The sequence below is a fragment of the Spea bombifrons genome, chromosome 1 (assembly GCF_027358695.1).
Source record: "Spea bombifrons isolate aSpeBom1 chromosome 1, aSpeBom1.2.pri, whole genome shotgun sequence".
Lineage (NCBI taxonomy): Eukaryota > Metazoa > Chordata > Amphibia > Anura > Pelobatidae > Spea > Spea bombifrons.
Genome location: NC_071087.1, coordinates 124077753 through 124102803, shown reverse-complemented (window position 1 = coordinate 124102803; position 25051 = coordinate 124077753). Strand labels below are relative to the sequence as shown.

The following is a 25051-nucleotide window of genomic DNA, read 5'->3' as shown; positions in this document are numbered from 1 at the left end:
TTATTTAATTATACCATGGACTAAGTTTGAAATAAAATGCTTGAAATAAAATGCTTGCACCTGGAAATAAATTATTATTTAAATCTATTAAAATTATAGATTTTAAAGGGACAATAAAGTATGTGCAAATTTGTCACCAAATACCTAGTTCAGTGTAATAAATATTGACGTTTTTTTAATGTAAAAAAGCAACACTTACTTATTGGTCTACCTTGTAATGTTTATGAAAGATCAGAGGTAAACATTTTTACCCATTATAATGATTTAAAAAAGTAAAGCAGCCCTGTACTTTGTATTTCAAATAAGTGTTCTATGTTAATGAGAAGATCCAATGTAGCTGGAAGGATTCAGGAAAAAAAAGCAAATCGCATAAGTGCCTGAAATGAAGCCATTAGCTGACTTTTGAAACAAGTGCATGTATTATTTGCATGCAATGGGGAGAGGGGTTATGTTTTAAGAACAATTCTTTAGTAAAGTGTTAAATGTAGCATTCAGCAGGTTGCCATGGTTATTGGTGAGCGCTATACCACTGCTATTGCACATACATGTATTAAACAGAACTTAAATACATTGCAGGCTCAAGGGCATCTTGAAAAAGTAAAGCTTTTGAATTTTTCATGTTAATGTTTTCAGTTTAATCAAATGTTACAAAAGAAAGGATTATTTGATTTACTATGTGATAAAGAGGACATATAAGCAACAACTCTGTCCATTATTAAGAGTTATTTATTATGTAGCTTTACTGTCTGTCCATCCAATTGCATTGGTTCAACTATAGTTGCCACTTTTTAAGTTTTATTTGTAACCAAAAGAGAATATAACTGTTAAATGTGGCAATGCACTGCATTTTATAATTTGTATGCCAAAGTCATTGAAATAATAGCGGAATAGCTGGTATTTTGTGAAAGGATAGAGCCTGTGTTCTGTCATTGGCCTTTCAACTCAATCTCAACGTCTTTAGAATAATCACATTCATTGAATTATGTAATAATTGTGACCCTTGGATCAGCCCTTATGGGATATCTGAAAGCTGACACTGTATTAAAATACTGTATTAGAATATGCTTTGTTCTACCAGATTCTGCAAATCTTGCTATACATTTTAAATCTGCCATTTTCCACTAACATTGGATTTTAGTGTTAAAAGGTAAAACAATTAGATAAAAAAGTAAAAATACTGTTTTACTGGGCTAGCTTGTTTCGTTACTTACCAACTTAAATTAATCAACAGCAGAGTCAAAAACTGACAGAAAACGTCCCATGCTTTTACGGAATTACCAGGTCAGGCACAGCACAACAACTTAATGTATAGATCATTGAGCTTGAACCTCAGTGCTCTACATGAATACACATGGGGGTTATGCATTTAAAAGCAATATTAGACCCACGCAATCCATTAGTTGCTATAGCGACTGCTCAGGTTGCTTTTTATACTTTACTCCCATTAGTCCCTCTAAAGATTTGGGGATTGCCAAGGGACGGTGATGTTTTGAGTCACTGCTTTGTGTGCTTCTTCCTTGAAACAAGTGCTATGTTTCTATATATCTATATACACACTATCTCATCAGATAGGGCAGTCTCACTTATGCCAGTATAGCTGCCATATTGGCCTCTTATATGATGCCCTGCATTCCATATGCTTGCTCCATCATAACTTATACTGACATTGGAATACTTATTACTAGCTGTTGTGTCTCATAACACCTCCATATTTTCTTTGATCCTTGTATATAAGTTATTAAATAACAAAGTAGGTAAACACAAAAATGATGCTATACACAAAAGAAACACATTGGTGCCTTTGTTAGTGTTCACAGCCAAGGTTATCTCAAATGCACTAAATTTGCAGGTAAAACACTTTAGATTAATTTTTTGGCTGCCATACCATACGGATGAACCTGATTTCTCATATCAAGAGGGGGGTTGTTGATTGTCACAAGATGCTTCCTACTGCATCTGCTTGGCCTAATAGAGGAGGACGCAGTGACATATGACATCATGTCTTGGTCCTATAACACAAAGGACTCTATGGAGGTAAGTAAGGGAGCATCCAGTGCAATCATGTACCAGCAGGAGTTCCGCTATTTCAAACAGAACCAGAGAGCCTATGGGAAACCAGCTTTCTCTGTGTCCATAGGTCACACAGCATGCAGCTCAAGGGACCCACAGCTCACCTAAGACATCTTATATTTTTACGACACCACCTCTGCTGTATGAGTTTGCTTGTGACAGGACAGCGACAAGACTCTCTCATGTTTCAAGCACTAATTTGAAAAGCTTTTTCCCTCATGCATTTTCATGTGCTTCTCACCGTGTTATTTTCTCCCTCGCTGAAGCATGGTGTGGCACATTTGTTTGGTGAACACACACTCCAGAAATTGCTGCCTAGTATGATTTTACATGACTCTGTCCAGAATCTGCCAGAGATTAGATGTGACTTTCAAGACGCACACAAAGTTGCTGTTGCTGCAAAATTCATGGTGTTAACATCCAAGTTCTTTGTACGTCTCCTGAAAAGGAAAATGTAATTTCAAGGCCGTGAAAATGTCATTGGAGCTAACCGCAAGGTGCACTATTAAAAATTCCACTGAATTTGCTAAAAAAAGGGCCAGAAACGGTGGATAATCTGAGGTACAAACAAGTTAACCATTACAATCAACCTCTTGTTGGCCACAACATTTTCTTTGTCTATTAAAAGAATTACGTTTCTGGCCTGCAGTTTAAAAAATCTTCAAAAATCTTTGTTACAGGGGATAATTGCAATGTGTTCCTATCCATTCTGAAGGATTATATACTAGTAGGGCTTTGTGTTAACACCTACAGGTTTGCTCTCACCCCAAATTAAGTAAAGGCATTGGCCCCCCCCCCAAAAAAATGGCATCTCAGTATAGTAAATAAGATATTGCAAGCCTGCATTATGTCCTGACATTTTAGATTTTAACTTAAATCTATACCTAGGAACACTCTGGGTTTCAGAGCCTCTGAGTGTTGTGTGCTTCCCCTGGTCTCCATGCTTGGTTTCCCATCCCTAATCCCCTCCCACTCCCTACAGTTTTAAGCCTCTTGTGTGGTTAACCCCGCCCATGTACATGGCTAACCCTGCCTACTCATTTAACCGAGGGAGGGATCTGGATAGCTTCACCTGGGAAATTCCTAGAAATGCTTATAACTATAATACTAAAATATCTTAACGTATAACCAGCATTATATGGGATGGCCCAATAAGAAAAATCACTTTTTATACATTGCTTATTAATAGCAATTATTTTGACAGTCCTCTGCCATTCTTACAGGGGATCTACAACACCATGTAGTATGAACAAAAACTTCAATACTGGAGAAGCTTCCAATAGCATTTCTTCTTTCCCCCAGTAGTGAAAGGGTTAGGCAACTTAGTTTAATTCTTTCACTTTGATCAACTGTTCTTTACATACAATGACTGCTATATTTTGTTTAAAACAGGGCACATTTGCATAAATACATCGCTTTGCTTGCTCAGAGAACAACCATGCAGTTATTTCACTAATGCAAAACTAAATGCCAAATGAGGCATTGTACAGTTGTTGTATTTCTTGGTAGGGAAGCATCAGGAACCCATTACAAGAGCACTCATTATAGGTTTGATGGAACGAAGACTTGACAGGAAGAGGAGAATAATGGTCCATGCAAACACAGCTATGCTTTCCACTCGACAAAACCATTACCTTGCAGATAGGTGGAGGGGACAGTGCAGGTTGATGTAACACAAGCTGTGCTGCCTGATTCAATTAAATGACACGGGATGGTGGAATTGAAGTGACACATGAAGGAAAAGTGACTACCTACATTTACTTATATATTTTTTTTTGTGTGCAACATGATCCATTAATAAAACAATGGGAAGATCATTCTCTTACTTTTAAATTGTTATCCCATCTGTGGCAGGCTGCATGCACTCCTAGATACACCATATGTTTCTCAGCTAACTTGAAAAGAAAAGCTTACTTACATCTCTTGAATGAAGACAGATTAAAATGCATTTCTTTGCTGAGAGCTACCAAGAGTTATGTCCTAACTAAAGAAGTGAGTGTGCTGGGGAATGGACTTTATTCTATTGGGACAAGTTGGATTTCAATGTCCTCTAGAGTAGAAGTCCTTCAAAGCATGCTGAGAAAAGGCCGCTGACCCAGAGACTTTGATTGCTTTCCCACTGTGTTATTAGTTGGGGTTCAGTATCTAGAACCAATTAGTGCAGTTTTAAACCTCTCTCGCAGACATACTTTATTCCAAGACATGTACACATAATTATCTTACATTGTGAAATACATGTTAAATACAGTGTTTTTCATGAAAACTTCAGGATATCTTTTTAAAGCTTGGGTGGGGTAATACAGATCCTCACAAGCTTAATCAGTTAGACCTTACTTTCACATATCGGTAGATACGGTTAATGAACAAGTTCCACAACAAACACATTATTTCCATTGTTCACCATTATCAGCCTTTTATCTCACAACAAAAAACATAATAGTAACTAGTCTCCATGACAAAGCATCACTGAGCAGTACAAACTGGTTCAGAGATCCAAAACCGTTTTAAAGACACCAATTTGGACAGTTCACTGCCAAGGTATTGATAACAGAACTTTACTGGGGTTTTTATGACACTCGATAAGATTTAATTTATGGTGGAATGTGTCAATTTCAAGTTTTTTCAGCTTTTCCACCTTCTATAAGATTATAGGTTTAGAGGGATTCCTCAAAGTAAGACCTAGGTCCTCCTTAGTAATCATACTTGTCATCTCTGGTGCCACGGGCCAACTTAACTCTAGTATATATCCCTCCCGTCCAAAATAAGCTATGTTTGGCACAACAGCACACTGCTTTTATGCGTTAAAACACAATCCCAGAAAAGTAGGAGATCTAACGGTATTTGCTTAACCACTCTCCTGAGCATAGTCTACCGAACCCCTTTTTTAAATCAAATAAATACGGTACAGAAATTAATGGCAGTCCACATACCCTTTACCATACCATTGGTAATCATCCAAAAATCCTTTTCAGTAATATTCCGACCTGAAAGGTAAATTAAATGGGTTAAGGAGATGAGATTATTGTACCAGTGCCTTATGAAGACCCTGTGATTTTACACCATCATGGAAATCAGCATGTGTGGGAGAGAGATTTGGCAAAAAAGATCTGTTCTAATTTCTCTTTACATACTGGGCATAGGCTCAAAATATGGAGTCAGACCAAGGGGTGATCCGGGTGGCGCAGCTGAACAAAGAAGTTGCCTGTTTCAGTCCTGATGTCCTTCAACAGTACTCAGTGACTTGTTCTTGTTCCACCAAGTATTGTGAAATAAATCGAAATAATACAAGATGATGAATTGTATGCATTCCCGCTTCACCCTGCCAGATGGGCGCAATATTTAAATTAAATCTATTGCTTAGCAGATTCTAGAGGAGGCATAATCATAAGTACCGGGTAAATGTAGTAATTTATTTACTTATTATAGATTTGGGCATCCATAGATTCTAGAATAGCCCTAATCAATATATTAACCCTTGAGTTGTAGATTTCGCCACTGTTGCAATCATTGCTTGCCCCTCGGATGTTGTAAGGTTTGTTAAAATTCAGTGATTAACACATTCCTTGCCAACACGTCCCAGGCACACATACCATGGCAGATGTATGGTTAAAAGCACCCAAAACACTGGATGATGTGTATTAACATTTTCATCACACCAAAGACTTCTCCCACCCTCTTGCCACTCCATGCCCACTCCCTCCCTGCCCCCACCGTGCATGCTAGTGGAACACAAAGGCTGCCAATCCATTCAGCCCGCCCACTCTCACAATCAAGGAGTTGCAGGGGAGTTTTCTGCCCTTCCTTTCTCCATCTCGTCCACATCTCTGTCATTGTTGGGGCTGGGAAGATGCTTCCTTGCGGAGAGCGCAGAGCTGAAGCATCCCATTCATCCTCTCGCAGCAAGTGCAGCCGGAGCCGCGATCTGCACGTGTGAGCTCACAGCTGCCCCTGGAGTCAAGGAGGCAGCCTGCAAAGTGCATGCCGGAGGACCTTTAAGTATGCCTTAAAAAAGTCTCCCTGCCATTCCAGGACATTGCTTTTGGATTAAGCACTGATGTTCTACAGCTTTCAAAGTTGATCCCAAACCCACCACGTATCCTGCAGGAGATGAACTACTCCAGCCCAAGTTGGATTAACCAGGTGCTTCTAATGGATTGATCTTTAGTATCAGAGGAGGATATGGCCTTTACTCATTATAATAACTCGGTGAAGCTCCATCTGGGGATAACAAAGATGAGTGTGTGGCTTGGGAGCTGCAGAATAATGTTTCTCCTTCCTGCCCTGCGCCTGGTTTTGCTTGCCCTGCTGTGGAAAGGTTAGTAAAAGTTTGCTCTGCCTTTGATGTCTAGCTAATCTCTCGTGTTCGCGATCGGTGCTTTTTAGCAATGACAGATCTGGGAAAGTGACAGCCGATTTAAAAGGCTCTCTCACTGCTGCCTTATATAGTAGAGAAATTCACTGCAAATCCAAGGCTACCTTAAAGAAATCCTCCACCCCCCCCCCACCTCTAGTCTTTACAAGCGATTACAGGGTTAATTGTTCCAAAACAAGAATGATTACACTGGATATTAAGTAGACTTTTGGATGTTGAATGGAGCTGATCCAAAACCAAACAATAAAGACACTGTTTTTATACCCAGTGACACAGTTACCAAAACGATAAATAAAAACACATTCTTTCAGAAAAAGGACAAATCGCATAATTTAAACACTTCATTTACATTCAGCATTTCTGCAAAATATTCGCATTATTAATTGATTGCACACAATGTCAGATTGTTTGAAATCGGTCCGATTCTAAAATATTTTAACCCATTTGCGCCTGGACTGATCTCTAGAGACAAATGCAAACTCGGTAGAAAAATAAAAATATATTAATTTTTAGATGACCATCTCAAGAACTCTCATCTTGATGATGTAGGCATTATTATCCTTTAAACCATTTAAATGCAATTGGGAGCTCATTAGTATTTACAGATAACCATTTAGCTCTCTGGGGGGTCTTTTGGCCAGGAAGATTTATACATGGAACTTGTTTAACATGCATGTAATTGATTTTTTTTTTTTCTTCTTCAAAATGCTTGCTGGTCAATAATGAATTTTTGAAAGTCCATCCTGACAGCAATTGTGGCAAGAATGACAATTATTACATCTGCACCAAGGACTATGTTGGTGCTTCACGCTGAAAAAACCAATCAGAATAATAAAGAATTGCATAGCAAACAACCATGCTAAATAAAGCAAACACCGCCACTTATTAAGAGGTTATTCACTAAACTCCTATTATCTATCTATTGCTAAAGTCTTAATAGTCATATTAAAATATTTTCTATTGCAAACTAAGCAGTTAATAATTTTACACTTTACTGTAGAATTTGAAGTAAGCAAATCCCTTTTGGTACCACATTTAACTATATATATATATATATATATATATATAGTAAATAACCTCCATTTCTAGGGGTATCTCTTAAAATCTGCTAATAACTTTCAATAGTTTATTCTAAATGTTTCGGAAGCTTGAAAAACACTCTCTCCAAAAACTTAAAACCTATTATTATTCATCTATCTATCACCTGTAAATCTTGACTCTTCAGTTAAATTAGTGAATTATCAGGAAAATGTACCAAGGTGTGATTGGGTTAATGAACAGAAACCTCAATAGTTCTTCTTATATTCTGCAAAGTCACTAAACACTTAAGATACATTGGAACATAAGCACCATGGCATTTTCTCTAATTTTAGTATGTGTTCCAGCTCGCCACCAATTTGTGTATACCCCCTGTTGAATTATAAAACTAATAATTGACATAGTGCGGCTTGCCGACTGGCACTGCTGTGTAAGTAGCCTAGATTGCATATTTTATGCAATCTTCCAAAGTTTGTGAAAAGTAATATATTTCATACTGCGCCAAATATATCTTGACTTTGGAGCTTCAAACCTTTTTCTCTGATTACGGTGTATTAGAACCATTTTATTCCCTGTCATTTTTGGCATGTAGGTTTTAGAGAGGTTAATTCACTAATCAGCTAGTTTAGAATGAATAGTTAGATTTATCATCTTGCTGATGTATCTATAGGTTATGTTGGTCCCCACTTCCCAGCGGAGAATGTACCAGGTTTACTATAATAAATACAAGGAAGAAGTGAACGTGTATGATACATCCGGCACTCATGTAGTTCATGTGATCTAGGACCAAGTTTCTAAAGCAAAATGTACTGGGTCACCTGATTTCAGGCTATCACTTAGCATTCTGCACACTGTAGGCTGATGCATGCCGGAGAGCACACTCTGGTCCGGTAGCTTTTAAATGCAACCCTTGCCAGGTTGCACCTAAAAGAATCATGATTACCATGGTCCCACTCAAAATAGTCAATAATGTTACCAGTAGGCTGGGCTCCCATATTTAATTTTGGAATAAAATTGTACACATTGTAGTTTTATGAGCATTATTTGTAATTTTAGGATACAAGTGATGTGGTATCTCTGGCAGAAGGTAGCTGTTGGCTCATAGTCATCAAGAGAATGATGTGCCCAACCTGGAAACTAAGCTATCCTATAATTGTCTTTTGATGGAGCAAGTGAACATTGACAGAATGAAGCTGGGAGTGTTGACACCCAAACTTATTCTGTGATGACCTTTCATGTTTGGAATGACACTTCTATGTCATTTAATCTTCCTTTTTTGTATAAGAGGTTTCTGTAATTAATTTGTAAGTCATAGTGTATTTTTATAATTTCACTTATATTTGACACAGAAAGTGTTAATTTCTGATGGTGGTTAAACTTAATGCATGCAGTCATTCACCGTGCTTGAAGATATACGCAGACGTAACATTGCGACCCACACATCACCCTGATAGTTTAAATAGACTCAAACGTTGTGTCCGTTTTCCTATTTGTGTATATCGGGGATGTATGCGCCTGTGCCGTGCTATTTTTGTGGGTGCTGCTTTTCCGGGTGCCAGGCAGCTGAGCTGAGTTGATAACAGTTATTGTAGCGCCCGTGAATAAACCCTTCTTGCTGTGCCAACAGATTCTGCGTCTTGAGGCTACATTGTGACAGCACAATACAGGCATTTGGCTTTAGAAATGACAATCTCAACACAAACACGCTGTGATTCATTAGTTCGGAAAGGTGGGGGTGATATTACAGCACAAAAGCATATTGCGAATGTTTCACTCACGGTTATTAGATATACTCCTCCTCAGATCCCTATCTGCCAACACTCTGATCGTATTTATACTTCAGAATTCTATTTATCATCGTTGTGGTCGGTAGGGATCAAACAAAAGCGTGCCCATCATTTGGCATGAGTATCTGTAACAGGGCAAACGCGAGGTGTAAATAAGGCGAAAGACTTTAGGTATATTAATAAAATGTAATGGTTTAGTAATCTGGCGATTACATGTTCCTCTTTTTTCTTGTAGTAATCAGCCCATTTTATTAACCTTTTGCTGCCTGGAAACCCAGGGGCAGAAGGTATTCCATCTCTGTCAGTGAGTAAGGGTTAAAATTCTTTGTTCCAGCGTACATGCTGATGAATGCATGACGCCAACTACGTGTGAATACTACGTGTACTGCAAGGAGATGTGAGCAGATCGTGTGATTTCGAGCCTCTGGTTTGCATAGTAGCAAGTATAAGACTCACTTCTCACCTTTATGTGTTAAGGAATGAGCTATGTGGGTGTAAAACTGACATCTGCATGGACGAAAACTTGTCTTGCGCTTCTGCCTCTCCCTATCTCTTTCCTCCAATTTTACGTCCTTGTTCTCTGCGTTTGGTTCATGTTGATGATACCCACTTTTTTTTCCTATCTCCCCTTAACCCCCTCTGTACCTTTCACCCCACCTCTACCTGACTCCCTCTTTTATTCCATCAGATGTATTTTCTTAATCAAATTATTCCATAAAAAGCAATACAGAAAATCCAAGATGACCGCTCTCTCCTGTGCAGAAGTGTCTTGTAGTGACCGCATAATTAATAAGGACCCAGATATGAGCTTTATTTTCTGTTGTGTTTCGACTACAGAACTGAGATGGCAACAGACATAGCTATTGTGAATAGGGTCTAAAGAGATTGATCTATCTGTATTTGTAGAAGTCCTTGTAGTCTCTTTAATACGAGGTTTCAAAGCATGATTTATATCAATTGGCGGATATGATTGGTGCCTGAAGGAAAAGTACCCATGAAATTATTGCACAGGTTCATATCATGAAGCAGCTAATTAATACTTTCATGGTTTAGAATATATAATTGTCTTATCCTCTATGACAAAATGTATCTTAATTAGGGGGAAAAACTGAAGATCTGGGTGCCACCTGCAACAACACAAAGCATCGGATTTATCAAGCAACACATTTTCTATAAGATAAGATAGGATCCGCATTTGAATTTATCAAGCAGGTAAAAATTATTATCCAAGGTCAGAAAACATGGTTGAAAATACATACGCAGTTCTTCATGCAAAGAAACATTAAGAAAAATCTTGCTAGTGAAACAAAAATAATGGTATTTATTATTATTATTATTCTTTATTATTATCATTATTATCGTTTTCGCTGTAATATGATAAATCACATTAAAGAATTAATCATTGTGTATTTATATGCAAGTTATTCATTTGCTTTTTAAGTCTTATACCCTTTACACTTGTAAGACTGAAACACATTATTAAGCGTATTTGCAATGGCATTGGTTAATTTCATTATCCGAAGCTCTTAGACTTTTTGTGGATGTGTAATATAGTAAAACAAAAAATGTATATGTTGAAATGTGTCATAGTCTTATAGCCTTAATGACTGAGCAGCATTAGAATGTTCCAAAATAGCCCGAAATGCTGAGAAATATAGTCTGTATAATATCCGCCACTCAGTGATTTCATTAGGGATTTCTAACTGTCAGAAGACGGATGACACGCTGGATTTGTGACGGCTGATCAGATCTCAGTTGTATAGGAATTCCTTAATAAAATTACAATAAACTTCCTTCTAATCCAAGAAGGTATTAGTTTTGCATCGTCGTTTCTACACAAGAGAAAATATTTTCCACCATGAAGTATGAGACGAATGTGAAACTCTTATTGACTGGTGCTGTAATTGGCAGCTTCCTTGATTTTTTAGGGAGACTCCCTAGTTTTGGTTCAATTTACTTATCTTCTCCCAAGCTTTGTATTTTTTATTTTTTTTTTAATAACTAATTGCTCTATTGTTATGATTGTGTAGTAAAGTATCAATAGATGCCCTTTGTCCACGAGTAAAGTTCTATTTATAAGCTTAATTCTCTAGGGTACAATCTGTAATCATATTTATTATCTTTTATTGATATAAAACCAACAATTTATGCAGCGCTTCTTACAGTGCATACATTTATGACAAGGCTAGAATCGACAAACTAAGGCATTACAGGTAAAAACTAAACCTAATGGCCAAGAACAATCGGCTATCTGTATTATTATGGCTAAGTAATATAGCGATGTGCCCAGTTTTACATGTAGGGGGCGCTCACTTCCAGCAACCACATTCAAAGGTTTAAAATGGAATCATGTCTCCTCATTAGAGTATGGCTAGTATAACAGAGGACCGTAACCTGTTATACCTTAATATAGGTTAACATATTAACTATTAAAATGATATAAATAATGCAGAAAAAAAAGATCTGGACAGTTAAATTATCCAGATTATATAATAATAAATTGCCTGTGGAATAACCCCTTCTCTGCCAGTTAAAATAGCAATGCATTCTTTGATTAGCGTTGACGTTATCCTCTCGGTACTTGAAGGACACTTCACTGTTAGACCGATAAACAGAGAGATATTTAAACAGTGGTCCTGGGATCTATTAAAACCATTTGGACAGAGATATGGACAACTCACTAAATATCTCCAATATTTAGTATTTGTATCTTGCCGAAAAGAAGCAAATCCAACCTATTCCAGGCATTAGGTCACCATAGGCACAGCTATACAAGCTTGTGACGGGGTTTTGGGCATTTTGGTTTGTATGTAGCTGCGGGTTGTGTGTGTGTTTGGCGGTGACACTAGGCTGATTCTTTGTTGGCTTCTTAAGTTGTTTCTTGGCTTCCTTCCTCACTGGCAGCTGTGTAGCTGTCTCTGTTATGTGAAGGCATCGAAGGGTCAGTGCGCTCCTGTCCCTGATGAGCTGCTTTTTATTTCTTCTCCTGTCTGTCACTTCAAAAGATGGATTCTGGATAGCATGGGATCTTTTACAGAGGTCATATCTTTACATATACCCTGAAGATTCTTTCATTTTGTTGTATTCCTGTGAAAAATAGCATCTACAGTGAATCGCTACCAAGAGTTTGATTAGCGATGGATAACATAGAATAGGATATTATATTAACATTTTGGGCCCGAATTGTATTTCTTTGTTCTGACTTTCCCCTTGGTCAGGCAGTGAATTGGTTAACGCACAAACTCTAATCTTTTGCTCCTTTGTTTTAATGGTAACACATTGCCAAACCATCTGTCTAAGTAAATACATTTGTACAACACTTCACATTTTTTTTTTCTTCCAAATTGAATGTTTCCTTCAGTGTCTTCTCGTTAAAAATAAAGGCCGAAGCAGTGTGTGGGGAGAGAAGGCTGGAATAAAGTGAACAGGAATACCATCACTTCTCATGCCACTTTAACTCATTAATAAGAGATCGCAGCCATGCGTGCAGCATGCTAAAAACCCAGCACCATCTAACGCTCCCGATTCGCTCTAATGTTGGCCTGACAATTTCAGTGGATATTGTATTCCTAATCTTATTTCATTCTCTGCCAACACATTCTCCCATGGTAGTAATGAAATTCAGGCACCAAAATACTTCTCCATCCAAATATGCAGAATTTAAATATTTTTGTGTGTTTTTTCCCCAGAAGCAGATCAAATCTGCTTAAGGGGTTTTAAACAAATACTTAAGAGGTAAGAGTAAGGGTCGTCGCGCCAAATAGGTGAAGAAAGTGACTGCGTAGGATGCAGAGCGGGTGAGTGAGGGGCTTATTAATGTATTTATTTTCGGCACTCGTTACCTATCTCTATTTGTTATATGTTTACACTTGATGGTCCTACCCGTTACTAATATAGGGATAGAATGCGATCTTGTATCGCAAGGATTTAGATTCATGCACTTGGTGGAGAGTATGGACCATCATTAGGATCTTTATACATATAGAGATGTTCAGAGGCGTATCTAGTGAAAATAGCGCCTATGGCAAGCACTGAAACCCCTTTCCCTCCCTTTCCCTCCCTTTCCCTACTACCCTCTTCCTCTCCCCCTTTGTAGTTCTCTCATCTTGAGGTCCAGCGACAGGAGTCTTCTGTCTTCCTGCACTGCTGCGGTGCCCGCTGCTTCACTGCTGAGCGCCGTAATATGACGTCATATTTCGGCCCTCAGCAGTGAAGCAGCGGGCACCAGCGAGCGGCTTTTAAACGCTGTCTTTTTTTTTTTGATGCGGGTGAGAACGAGGGGCGCCGAGCCGTTGCTAGGCGTCCCTCTCTCTCCTCCGCAGTGTTTAAAAGCCGCTCACTGGTGCCCGCTGCTTCACTGCTGAGCGCCGAAATATAACGTCATATTACGGCACTCAGCATGAAACGCGGGCACCGGGACGGAGGTAGAGGGCTCGTGGAGGAGAATGAGGGGCGCCGAGCCGTTGCTAGGCGCCCCTCTCTCTCCTCCGCATCAAAAAAAAAAAAAAAAAAGACAGCGTTTAAAAGCCGCTCACTGGCGCCCCCTTTCAAATGGCGCCTATGGCACGAGCCATAGCTGCCATATCCTAGATACGCCTCTGGAGATGTTTTGAGTGCTGTATTGACAGTAGTGAGGTGTTTAAGTGATTGTGGATATCTATCTATTTATTTCTTTATTGAGTTAGGAGCTAGTTTAGATATTGAATAAAGGTTAAGTTTTAATCTTGGGGAAGGTTCCTATCTCCATTTGTTACAGAGTGCTGCCACCATATTGGAGAAATACAAGATAAGGTATCTCCATACTGATGAAAAGCCGGAAAATACGTTATCGTACAGAATTCTACTAATATTACAACTATATTGTTCCCACTGGAGGAGGTTCCTGCAAAATCTTTTCCTAATGACAAGGGGAGGGTTGGCAGAGGGGCAATTGCTTCATGGTCCCCTCTGATTTTAAAATTTTGGGCCACCACCTTAAGTCTTTTCATGTCATTTGCTTGCAATTCCACAAATAACCACCTGGGTTTTTTGCATTACAAGCACTTAAGGCAGCGTTTATCTGATAACTAGATCCTTTCTCTCTCTCTCTCTCTCTCTCTGCTCCCTTTATGGGTTTTCTATACATTCCCTTTCTGTAAATGTATTTTGGGCAGACTGGATAGTGCACATTAAGCATGTTGTCAACTTAATGTGTTATGGACTGTTTTATTACTGGTATTAATCAATGACAATATCCAGAGGGTACACAGAACTATTATATCTAGAAAAAGAGGAACATGAGGAAAGAAAAATGCAAAAACTAGAACTTGAAACTGCTTCCCCTCGCAGCATACCTGATAACAATAAATGAATGTATTGATCTGCCTACCAAGTAAAAAAAGAATAGCAAAATGGTCCAAAGCAGAGTCACTCACGAGATCCTGCCACCAATGTTTTGGTGAAACACTTTTTTTCAATAAGATAAACATAGGTTTCAAATATTTTTCCACAGTCTCTATCATATAGGGTTTGTTGTATCATTACTGTTAATTTGATAGCATGCACACTGTACTCTTATGCTTAAACCTCTATGTTACCGATTATAAAAGTATTTTTGGGGCTGCTCAGGCCTCACTCAAGACGATGCCCAGCTGCGTCATGTCTACCTCTTTGCTCTTGTCTTCTCCACTGACCACCAGGATATTCTAGCACTCTTCCTCTTAGGGATCCATGGCACAGATACAGCATGCTATAATGGCCAGGCTGGCTAGTATGAAAAGGCGGGTTGTATGGGAGGGCTCTGATCCCTCCAAGCTGCCCATTGAGTAAGCCATATACTAGGAATCCTTGTGTCCCAATAAGGTGTTCTGCCCCAGGTTATGAGGCAAAGGGGCTGCTGTCCTCCATGGACCATATACACCACTGCCCTTCTTGGCTTATAGCTTTGTTGCTGTAATATACGAGTCATGTCTCAATTTTCTAACTGTACCTTTTTGCTTAGTTAAACCCATTGATGCTGGGGTACTTTTTTAATTCTATTAAACCAGTAAACCACACATTTAATAGTGCTTTCCAGACATGCATATATTCTATATTTGCCTTCCAAAATATATATATATAATATGTAATAATATATATGTCATGACCTGTTTCATGTGATTATACTGATGGTCAGGGCTTTGTGTTGCAACATTTCATCAAGTAGTATCTACCCATGGGAAATATTTTGCCTAATTTCAATATTAAGGGATTAATGATCCAATGATAAATAAGGTGGCAGTGTAAGGTTGACAGCCAGAGTCAAAAAAAAAAGCTTTAACATAGGGGGTTTTATGTGGAGATAAGTAAAATGACCATATGCACTAGTCTGTAATGAATCTGAACTAGATCTGATTGTGCCAGATTCCACTGGAGACAAAATACTTCTGAAACACTGACTTGTTACTTCCTACAAAGTCAATTTGGGGGAAAAAAATTGCCGCTTGCATTTCATTAATAATTCTGCCAGAAATAACTCTAATCCTTAAATGGAATTAGTAGGGGATCATTTAGAGCAGAAAATAAAATTGCCCTGAATGCCCAATGCACTGCACACCATGAAAACATTTAGTCATTTGATTCATTCACGTTCAATGAAAACATGTTACATTTACTCACCTATTCATTATAAAAGCATAATGGTTTGAAGAATAAATGTCTGATACCCATTTGTTCTTTTCATGCTATATTACTTAATACCCAGACCATCCCGTAGACGGTAGGGTTAATCTGCGCCGGTTGTGTTCCTCGTTTAATCAGATGAAATGCAGCACAGCTGTTGCTAAGCGCTGATATGCCAATGATGGCGGGTCATAAAAATAGACCATCTTTTGAAACAAATTATTGGCAGCTTTGTTAGTAGGTTAGTGAACCTACTCCTAGCAGCAGGGTATCAATCCCTATTTGGATTTTAGTTGCCTGGGTAATTTTTTCAACTAAAATGGGATTGGACACACGGAATAACTTTGGATGAAAATGAATAAACCTCCCATATGCCACTGTAGGATCAAAGTTTGATAAGTGGTCTTATCACTATAGCAACCAATAGAATGGTCCCGTCAACATGAACATTCCAATCGTTACTTTTGTGTTAAGACTTAAACATAACCCTAAGAAAGCATGGCTAATACAGAGTGTGTAAGGGTACTGTGGAGCTGTATCCGTCCATTATACTCTCACTCATCAGGCATTGAATAGAACTTGTTTGGTGTTAGAGTGAAGATAAGTAGTAGTACCACTTTTGCCAGGTCAATTGTTGGGATTTTGACCTGTTGTGTGTCACACATCTTCAGCATCGCACCTTCATATTCACACGGGAATACAAAATTCAACAAATGAGTTCTCCACGTTTTGTTTTTTTTAGTGATTGTATGCTTTGTTGTGGGGGGGAAGCTGATTCTGGCCGCCATAGAAGGGATACGCGTTGGGCCATGAGAAGTTATTTATGGAGGAAAAAAGCAAATGTAATTATAACCCAGCACCTATACCACACACCAGGGAGACTAAATATTGATATGTTTCTCTCCCACGCAAACACAGTTTATTGCAAGTGTCATTTGCCTCTAACCCTTTATTGGTTATCTAAACTGTAGTTTCCAGAAACACAAAAACATTAAGTTCAACGTAAGTAGGCATATTAATTATTATTTTTGTAAGTACTTTAGTATGAATTTGTTGAACCTGTTAAAAAAATAAAATAAAGGGGTTATCTTTAGGAGGAGCTACAGATCAACACCCCATTGTGGGTCCTGTCTTTTGTACACCAATTGGCTCATCAGATGCAAGTGCTTCCATAGAAAAGTGTTTTCTGAGCATGCACATGGGGAGTCTTGTCAGAGCCTCCCTAAATCCTCACTGAGCCAGCGCTAGAGCCCATTTGCGGTGAGTGTACTCAGCCAGTAGGAGCGGGGAAAGTGGCTAATGGATATGGTGGAGTCCATTCATGCATTTGAACAGGGGACTTCAGAATAAATTAAAGGGGCCTCTCAGCTATTGTACGGATAAACCTGCACATGATGAGTCCATTTTACATGTTGAACATATATTAGTTACGTTACTTTTCCTTCAAATGCCTATTTTCCCCATATAGAAACTGCTTAATTTTGATAGGTCTTAATAAGGTATTTTAATTTAAAAAAAAATTCTGGAATACTCATTTTTTATTATTATTTACAATTAAAATGTTCCTAGCAAACTCTAATTTACTGAAAAAAAACGAGTCTTTCGGTGCATCTTGAAATACTCTGGAGAGTTGACTGTTTGAAGGAAAAATCAGGCAACTATTAACATGTTCACTATTGTAATTCTGTCTGAATTAGGCCCACAGTTTAAACTACAGCAGATGCCAACAGTATTCACAACAATTAGTGATTAAAACACAACTGGCCATGTTGATGAGATTAAGAAACAACATTTACTAATAGCTTTCTCCATCTGTATTGAATAATTAAAAATACTTTGTAATCATCACAAGCTGACAGATCATTAAGGTTTGCAATTAGTCTCCAGATTAGTAAAGGGATTGACTATTTGGCCTATTGATGTCATGTCAACTGAACAACCACATAGCACCGTACTTAACTTTCCAGGGTCCCACGGCGGGACACTGGAGCTAATATGGTTTTATATTATTTTATGGTCCCCATATACAGGCATACCTCACATTAATGTACAAAATGTACTTAATGTGAACGACCATCTTTTTACTTAACAATGCATGTACTGCGCTGTAATAGTCAGGTTATTTACACCAAAAACGTGAAACGCTAGAAAGACATACAAACGACGTGCTGGCGGCATACTGTTATGGGTCCGTTACGTGTAACTATGTCTTTACTCATGAGTGTCCTTAAAATGAAAGCCCTTGTTGGCGGTGGCAGCGCCAAAATTCAAGTTCTGCTGAGAGCAATGCATTGTCCTCGATTGACCCTCACCATCTATTGGAAAAAACGTACATAAATAAAGTTGCTTAACCCCTTAATGACAAAGCCCGTACATGTACGGGCTCAAAATGCATTGTTTTCCATGGGTTTAGGGACCACCTGTTGTCCTTAAGGGGTTAATGTTTTCTGTGCTCATGACACTTCTGTTTGTGAGTTTTGTTGGTAATTTTAGGGTTATATCCCACAGTGTTTTGTCCTAAATTTCTCCTTAAGTATTTGTCACCTGTTTTCTAGTCTGGACTGGTCATAGCATTGGACTCTGTAAGACAACCCACTCGAGCAATAAGGCCATGTTACATTCATGGTATGGAGATTTGTTCCAGTGGACTGCCTGCCATTCCGTGTTATTCATCGTGATTATTTGCTGTAACAATTAATATGATGATGTGCTTGGCTCATAACTATATGTATGAACTGGAAATACCGCCATTGACACCTTTTGTCTGATTGGGATGCAGCATCCTTATAAACAACTCCCAGTGTTACCATGGTGACAGTTTGTTTTAATAATACACTGTAAAAAATGTATTTCCCTCACCCTTTTTTTTCTGGTTGTAAAACTGGCTTAAAGCAACCTTGTCACAAATTTGGTATATCTAAAATAAGTGGCAATGTAATAGTACAAGATAAAGTATATAATGCTAAAAAGACGAGACCTGCATTGGCTAACTGAAGTATGATAGATAACACGATAACACGATAGACTATTTTTTAAAATAAAAACAAAACAAACATGAATAGCACCAAATTCATGTGTAAAAAGACAAAGTAAATCTCTGTAAATCTTGTGTAGCCACCAGAAAAGCTTCCAAGTATGATGATGAGCATGAGATCGGAAGTCTGGGATACAAGCAAATGTTTTGGCCGGTAAGGTTTTTTTCAAAGGAGTATCGTGAATTTAAAAGAATTGCTTTCTTATTCCATTTAGAAGCATCGCTTCAAACTTTAGGAGGTGGTGACAGTTGCTGCCTCAAGAGATGCTCACAGTACGTGAACCACATAGAGAGGAAGGAGAAAGGGTTAAATGCTCAGTAGATACTAAACACACCTCCTCTCATGTAATATACTTCCAGTTAGCTCCATGGCTGGGTTGGCACACATCGCTGGGGGGTCTGAGACACCCCGCCATGCGCATGCACTGAAAACTCTCATGTTGATTTTAAGAATTGATGGACCATAGTTGAGCTGAAGCTCTGTAATTGTAGTTTTTCTCTTAAAAAGTACCCTTTTTAATTTTAAAGAATGCTAAATAAAAAAGCTCAGAAAGTACTTTTTAATATGCATTATTTTGGGTGATGCTATCAGGGACATTATACTGTTCATTTAAGCCCCTTTTAACTTTGTCAAGTTATTGATTTTTAGGCAGTACCATATCTACAAGTTTAAATACTGCTTTAAGAAGATAGCAGGATATCTTTGTTGCAGTAATGCAGAATTTATGTAAATATAATTCTTTAATTTGTGGGTGCAAGATGTTTCTCTGTGGTACATATTTTTCCAAATACTTTCCCATGCATATGTTCCCTTTAAACGGCTTCGTTGTACCATTCTTATTTAGCTGCCTCATCTAGGCTCCTTTTTCATAAAAAAAAACAAAAAAAAACATTGTGCCGCCTGGGTCCAAAAATAAAATGCTGCCCCCACTACAACCACTCCCACATCCATTGTTATATCATGATTATTAAATTAATGCTCTCTCAATGTCTTCCTACTGTCTCCACTGACTGCTTGTGTGCCCCTGTCTGCTTTCCTGCAGCTTTGCTTCTTTTGCCTCTTGTTCTTTTGGCTTCTTTCTTCGTCCACTTCTCCTTGAACCTGGCCACCTGGCGCACTTCTGCTGAAAGGGCGGAGTTCTGGGCACACCCTCTCCCTCAATTGGAGGAACGAGCGAGAGGCTGTCCCCTGGGGCTCCGCCCTTTTGTGCAAGTGCACTGAGAGGCCAGAATAATGCATATAGATCCGTAAGAAAGAGAGGTGCAGAAACGCTTCTCTTTCTCCATGGCTCTGTGTAGACTTTACTACAGACTTCCAGTACTGTGCCTGCAAGACACAGTAATTACTGTATGCAATGCATGGATTTATAGCTCTTAATGTTCTTTGAGAAAGGCCAGCCAGAGTGCTATCTTTCTTAAAGTTCAGCTGGTATATAATTACTAGCTTAGTCCCCAAATGTGTGTTTGTGCTAGAAACTTTGATAATAAAAAACGAAAAAATGCAAAACGGAATGTTATCTATTATCCAATTAGATAAATGTATCCTAAAAGCAATGCAAATTTGGCATTGGCAATACTAATGATTACAGAAAAAAGGTTTCATTAGCAATAATGACCTCATTAAAAACACATCGTTAATGCATCTTTTACTGATTTATACCACTTTAACGATGAGCAGCATTATGGTTTGATCGTAATCTGTATGTTTCTTACTTAATACTAATTGACTTTGCCTGTGCATCCCATCAACACAAAATTAATCTACTAGACTTTCTTTCCCTTTTTCTATGCAGTCTAACTGCATTAAAAAGGAAAAAAATGAAAACAAAATGTACTTGGAGATTCAGTCATTTTCTTGAACTAGTGCAAATGTAATCAACATGCATTCGAAATGAAATTGTTCTGGGCACAAAGCCAGGTCTGACATGAACGGGACACACGTACATTGTCTTACACGTTGTGTATAACACGGCAGAAATCGGTTATCGAAATTCTTAGGTGGTTTTTTATGTGATGGGTTAATGTAGCTTTTTTTTCTACTTAAATAGTCACATTTGATAAAAAAATGCCTGTAGGTTAGAGCTTTATTAGACACTAGACTTCTTAAAACTAATTCTTAATTTACTTCCAGTCTAGAATGGCATAGCCCATTACCTGCCATAATTTTGTTGGGTGATAAAGGCAAAGTCACATGGGAAAAAAAAACATTCTTCTCCTGGAGCATAAAATACAGTGAGATTTACAGTAATGTAGTTTAGCATTAAAAAAACTGCCTTCATGTAATTTCTCTCCCTTTTATTGGTAGACCTTGAGGTTGTCATTGTTATCAGTCTATCAGTATTCTACACTTTTCCTGCTCAAACACCACACTGAGCTGTTTCTTTATGGCAATGCTAATGAAGTCTGTTTCCCCATATACATTCATTAGTTAGTGTGTCCAATTAGGAAGTTCTTGTACTGAAACATGTTGACGTAGACATAAGAACCTGAATAGAAGGAGTAAAATAATAGTAAAATATGAAAGCCAAGAAATTGAATGACAAGTATTGAATTTACACTTTTACTCTGCACTTGCTCATTTCAGACATGCTCTTTAATTTTGGTTATGTGTGTCACACAGACTGAGGTGTGAAGGCCAAATGGGCCCATATTCATGATGCCTGTGAGACTCTTTGTGACCACATTATTGTGACTTGGCACAAACCTGGAGCTTGGAGCCCTGGGGCAACCACCTCATTTGCCTCCTCATTGATCTGCTTATCTGAGGAAAGCTGGTACATTCTGGCCCAGGGGGCAGGTAAACTGTATAGCACCATGGCCCCCTGCCCTCCCATGGTAACTAATAAATGCACTAGCACACACTCATTTTCACTAATTTACTCTCATGCACAGTGTGAGGATGTTTTAATTTTTAATCCATACCTCCACAGCCTTACCTTGTCTGGATCCTTTCCTTATTGCTGTTTGAAAACCTTGCAACACCACCTGATTTGTATAGCATTTACCAAATTATATGTTCAAACAGCAACAGTGCTTATTAAATCAATTTCAAATTAGAACACTTAAACTAGAGAATTAAATCATATTTGCCAAAATCATTGCCAGAAGATATATAACCACAGGACTCTAGGCCCATACTTTACACCTGCTCCATGGCAGGCACTGCCAACCGTCAGTCAACTGTGGCACATTAAACACATGATTTTATTTCCTGTTGTCATTGCCCACCTGGGTCTTCCCTTTGAATGGGGTCCAATTTAATTTCTTCAGATACATTTACCTGAATGAGCTGGCAATACCTTCTCTAGGATGACATCAACCTGGTACCTGGCTCTCCTCAAATTTTTAACAGTAAATATAAAAGCTGCTAGATATATTTATAACCAACCCCCCCCCATACATCTTACATCGGTGGTTGCCATCTATTATGCTAAGCACAGACATAGAGTAAGCTTTTATAATGGAGCCTATGTTGGCTAGGTGTACATGGGCTGGTTCCAAATGAGATCTCAAATGTCCCCAAGGTAGTTCATGGAGTGGTGGCATGCCTCGGTCTTAAAAACTGTTTCATGATAACATTTGTAACAATTATTTTTCTGATATATTTGTCCAGTCTTTTAAAAATTAGACTCTTCCTTACAACTTTTCAAATAATAAAGTGACTGTGGTCTAAGTAACTCCTGTACTAGTGCTATTGCCTTCTATAGCACAACACCCTTATTCGAAGGGTCATAATGCAGCAGGCTGTTAGTATTCTGCACAGTTCCTTTGAAGATTTAGCCAAGAACCCATTAAGGAACCAATTTACTATATTCATTTATAGTTCAGCATTGGAGCAAGTTCTGCAGCAAGAGGGAGGGCTGGGGTGACTTACATTGTGAATGAAGTATTTCAGCTTACATGCATGTCAGAAGGAGATTAATGAAACTGAATACGGACTCCATATTGTTAATGCCCGCCGTGTTTGTCTAGGAGGGATTAGTAGTTCTAGCAGTTGAATATTGCTTGAATTGCTCTGAAATAAAACATGTGGCGTTTATTATTAGACACAGACATCACTGCTACATGAATACCATGTGGCTATTGATATCCACAAGTGCTGTTAAAGGTAAACCCCAACCATCCTATGCACTTTAATGCAAATGCATAGAGGGTTTCCTCGGAATCCTCTCTGTGTTCTTTCCTTTTTCTAGACCACAAGCTATTTGCCTTGCAGAAGATGTGTTCCATACCTAGCAATGCGAATACGTGGGATAGTCAACACTTGTGTGTGTCAAGTAAGAAAGAAATCCTATTTGGTTTTCACAGGCAGCCAAGAATGGACTGAAACGTGGATTTCAACCACTTCCAAGCAGATTCCAACCACCTCCAAGCATAATGCATAGGTTCAATTTTACTATTTATCTTTTGCATGAGTGATTCCCTTTAAAGGGGCTGTTCCATTTAGACAGAACATTTTAAGAAACTTTTTTTAAAATTTGATAACAACCTATCAGTGCCTCCTTTTGTGTTTAAAGGCCATTTAGTGTTTCTGGCAAAAACATTTAAATGAGACAATTTTACATGATAGCATTTATATGTAGAAATGCTGTTTCTAAAAATCTATTTAGTTTTAAAATGGTTACTCATCAGGCACATAGAACAATACAACACCTTTAAAAATGAGCCTTTTTTCTTGACATTATATGGTAAGAGGAACACTTTTGTGCAGATGGTGAACATGCCTGTTAATGAAATGGGATTTACATCTTTGCCCTGCTTGGTAATACACTACGGATCCCATTAGTTATCTGTCTCGTGGTGACCTGTTGGGATTCTTGGTAGTCTCAATACTAGGTTGTAGGATTTAGAGCCAAGTTGCCTTAAGGGTAGATATTCTCTCCATTGTATATATACTATTTAACATATGGAACATCTTACCAACTCTTTAAACAATAGGTAAGCATACAAGAGTTGAATACAAGAGTTTGTGTAAAATCTCAAAAGCTTATTGTGTATATTGAGGTCCCTATTGACATTGGATTTTGAAAATACTTTAAGATATAGGATTTTCAGAAATGCACGGCCCTGTGAAACAGTAGGAGAGTGTTTGGGCTCCAGGCATCAATAATGAGCGTGGTTTGAAAAAAAACATAGAGGTTGAGTTGCACTGCACCAAAACTTAGGTTTTGGATTTTATAAAGGCTGTTTTTTTATAAAAAGGAAAGATATATGTCGTGTCTTTGATTGTTTGGGGGTCTTTAGACGGAGTTCAGGAAAAATTGAATTATTTAAGAGATACTCTGCAGAACACTACTCTAAATGTGTTATTATGTCTAAAAGAAAAAGGAAACCACTGTAGTACTCATCACAAAAATACTCAGCACAAATATTGGAGGAGAAGTTAGCTGTCTATATAAATACTTGTGTTCAGTTTTACAGAGGAAGGTGAAGAGAAGGAACTGCAGTTAGAAAGAGGAAAATGTGATACATGTAAAGCGTACTGTATGTGTTATCTGTATGCTATTGACAGGAGTGGTTTTAGAAGATTGGAAGATGGCAATAGTAGTACTTCACAAATAGGTATTGGAGAAGACCTCCAACTACAGATCAGTACGTCTTATGTCCGTAGCTGGGGCATTTAACAGAAACCATGCTAAAGGAAAGGTTTTTAACGACATGGGTTTACTGCAGGAAAAACTTGTCAAACTAGCTAAACTAATCTAGATTTCAGTAAGGTGTTTGACACCATAGAAAAGATAAATAAATTACAGTATCTGGGCTTGGATTTATACAGTCTTTGGGTGTCCATTCATCCAATGATGAAGAGGTGTATTGTCCATGTTCCGTGGAAGGAAGTTATAGATATCCCAATCCACATCAAGAAGAGTGGTCGAGAGTGTAAAATAATGCACTTGGTAGAATATGGCATTGGGGCACTGTTCTGTCAATGATAACAGAAGAGAAGGCCTTGGGAGTAATTATTTCTTATGACTTAAAGGTAAACAAGCTATACAATAAAGCATCAGATACTGGGTTTTATAACTAGGGACATTTGTAGCAGAAAGAGAGAGATAGTTATGCCACTTTACAAATCTCTGGTCAAACTTCACGTGGAGTATTATGTACAGT

General features: G+C 38.2%; 1 protein-coding gene across 1 annotated transcript in view; it reads left to right on the top strand.

The window, feature by feature from the left end:
• Nucleotides 1-5910: 5910 nt before the first annotated feature.
• The window catches only part of TMEM132B (transmembrane protein 132B), a 254075-nt gene continuing 234934 nt past the window's right edge, over nt 5911-25051 (top strand). Inside the window, exon 1 of the mRNA XM_053471844.1 lies at nt 5911-6385. Coding sequence (XP_053327819.1) covers nt 6250-6385 — 136 coding nt within the window. The 5' untranslated portion in view covers nt 5911-6249. The remainder of the gene's footprint in view (nt 6386-25051) is intronic.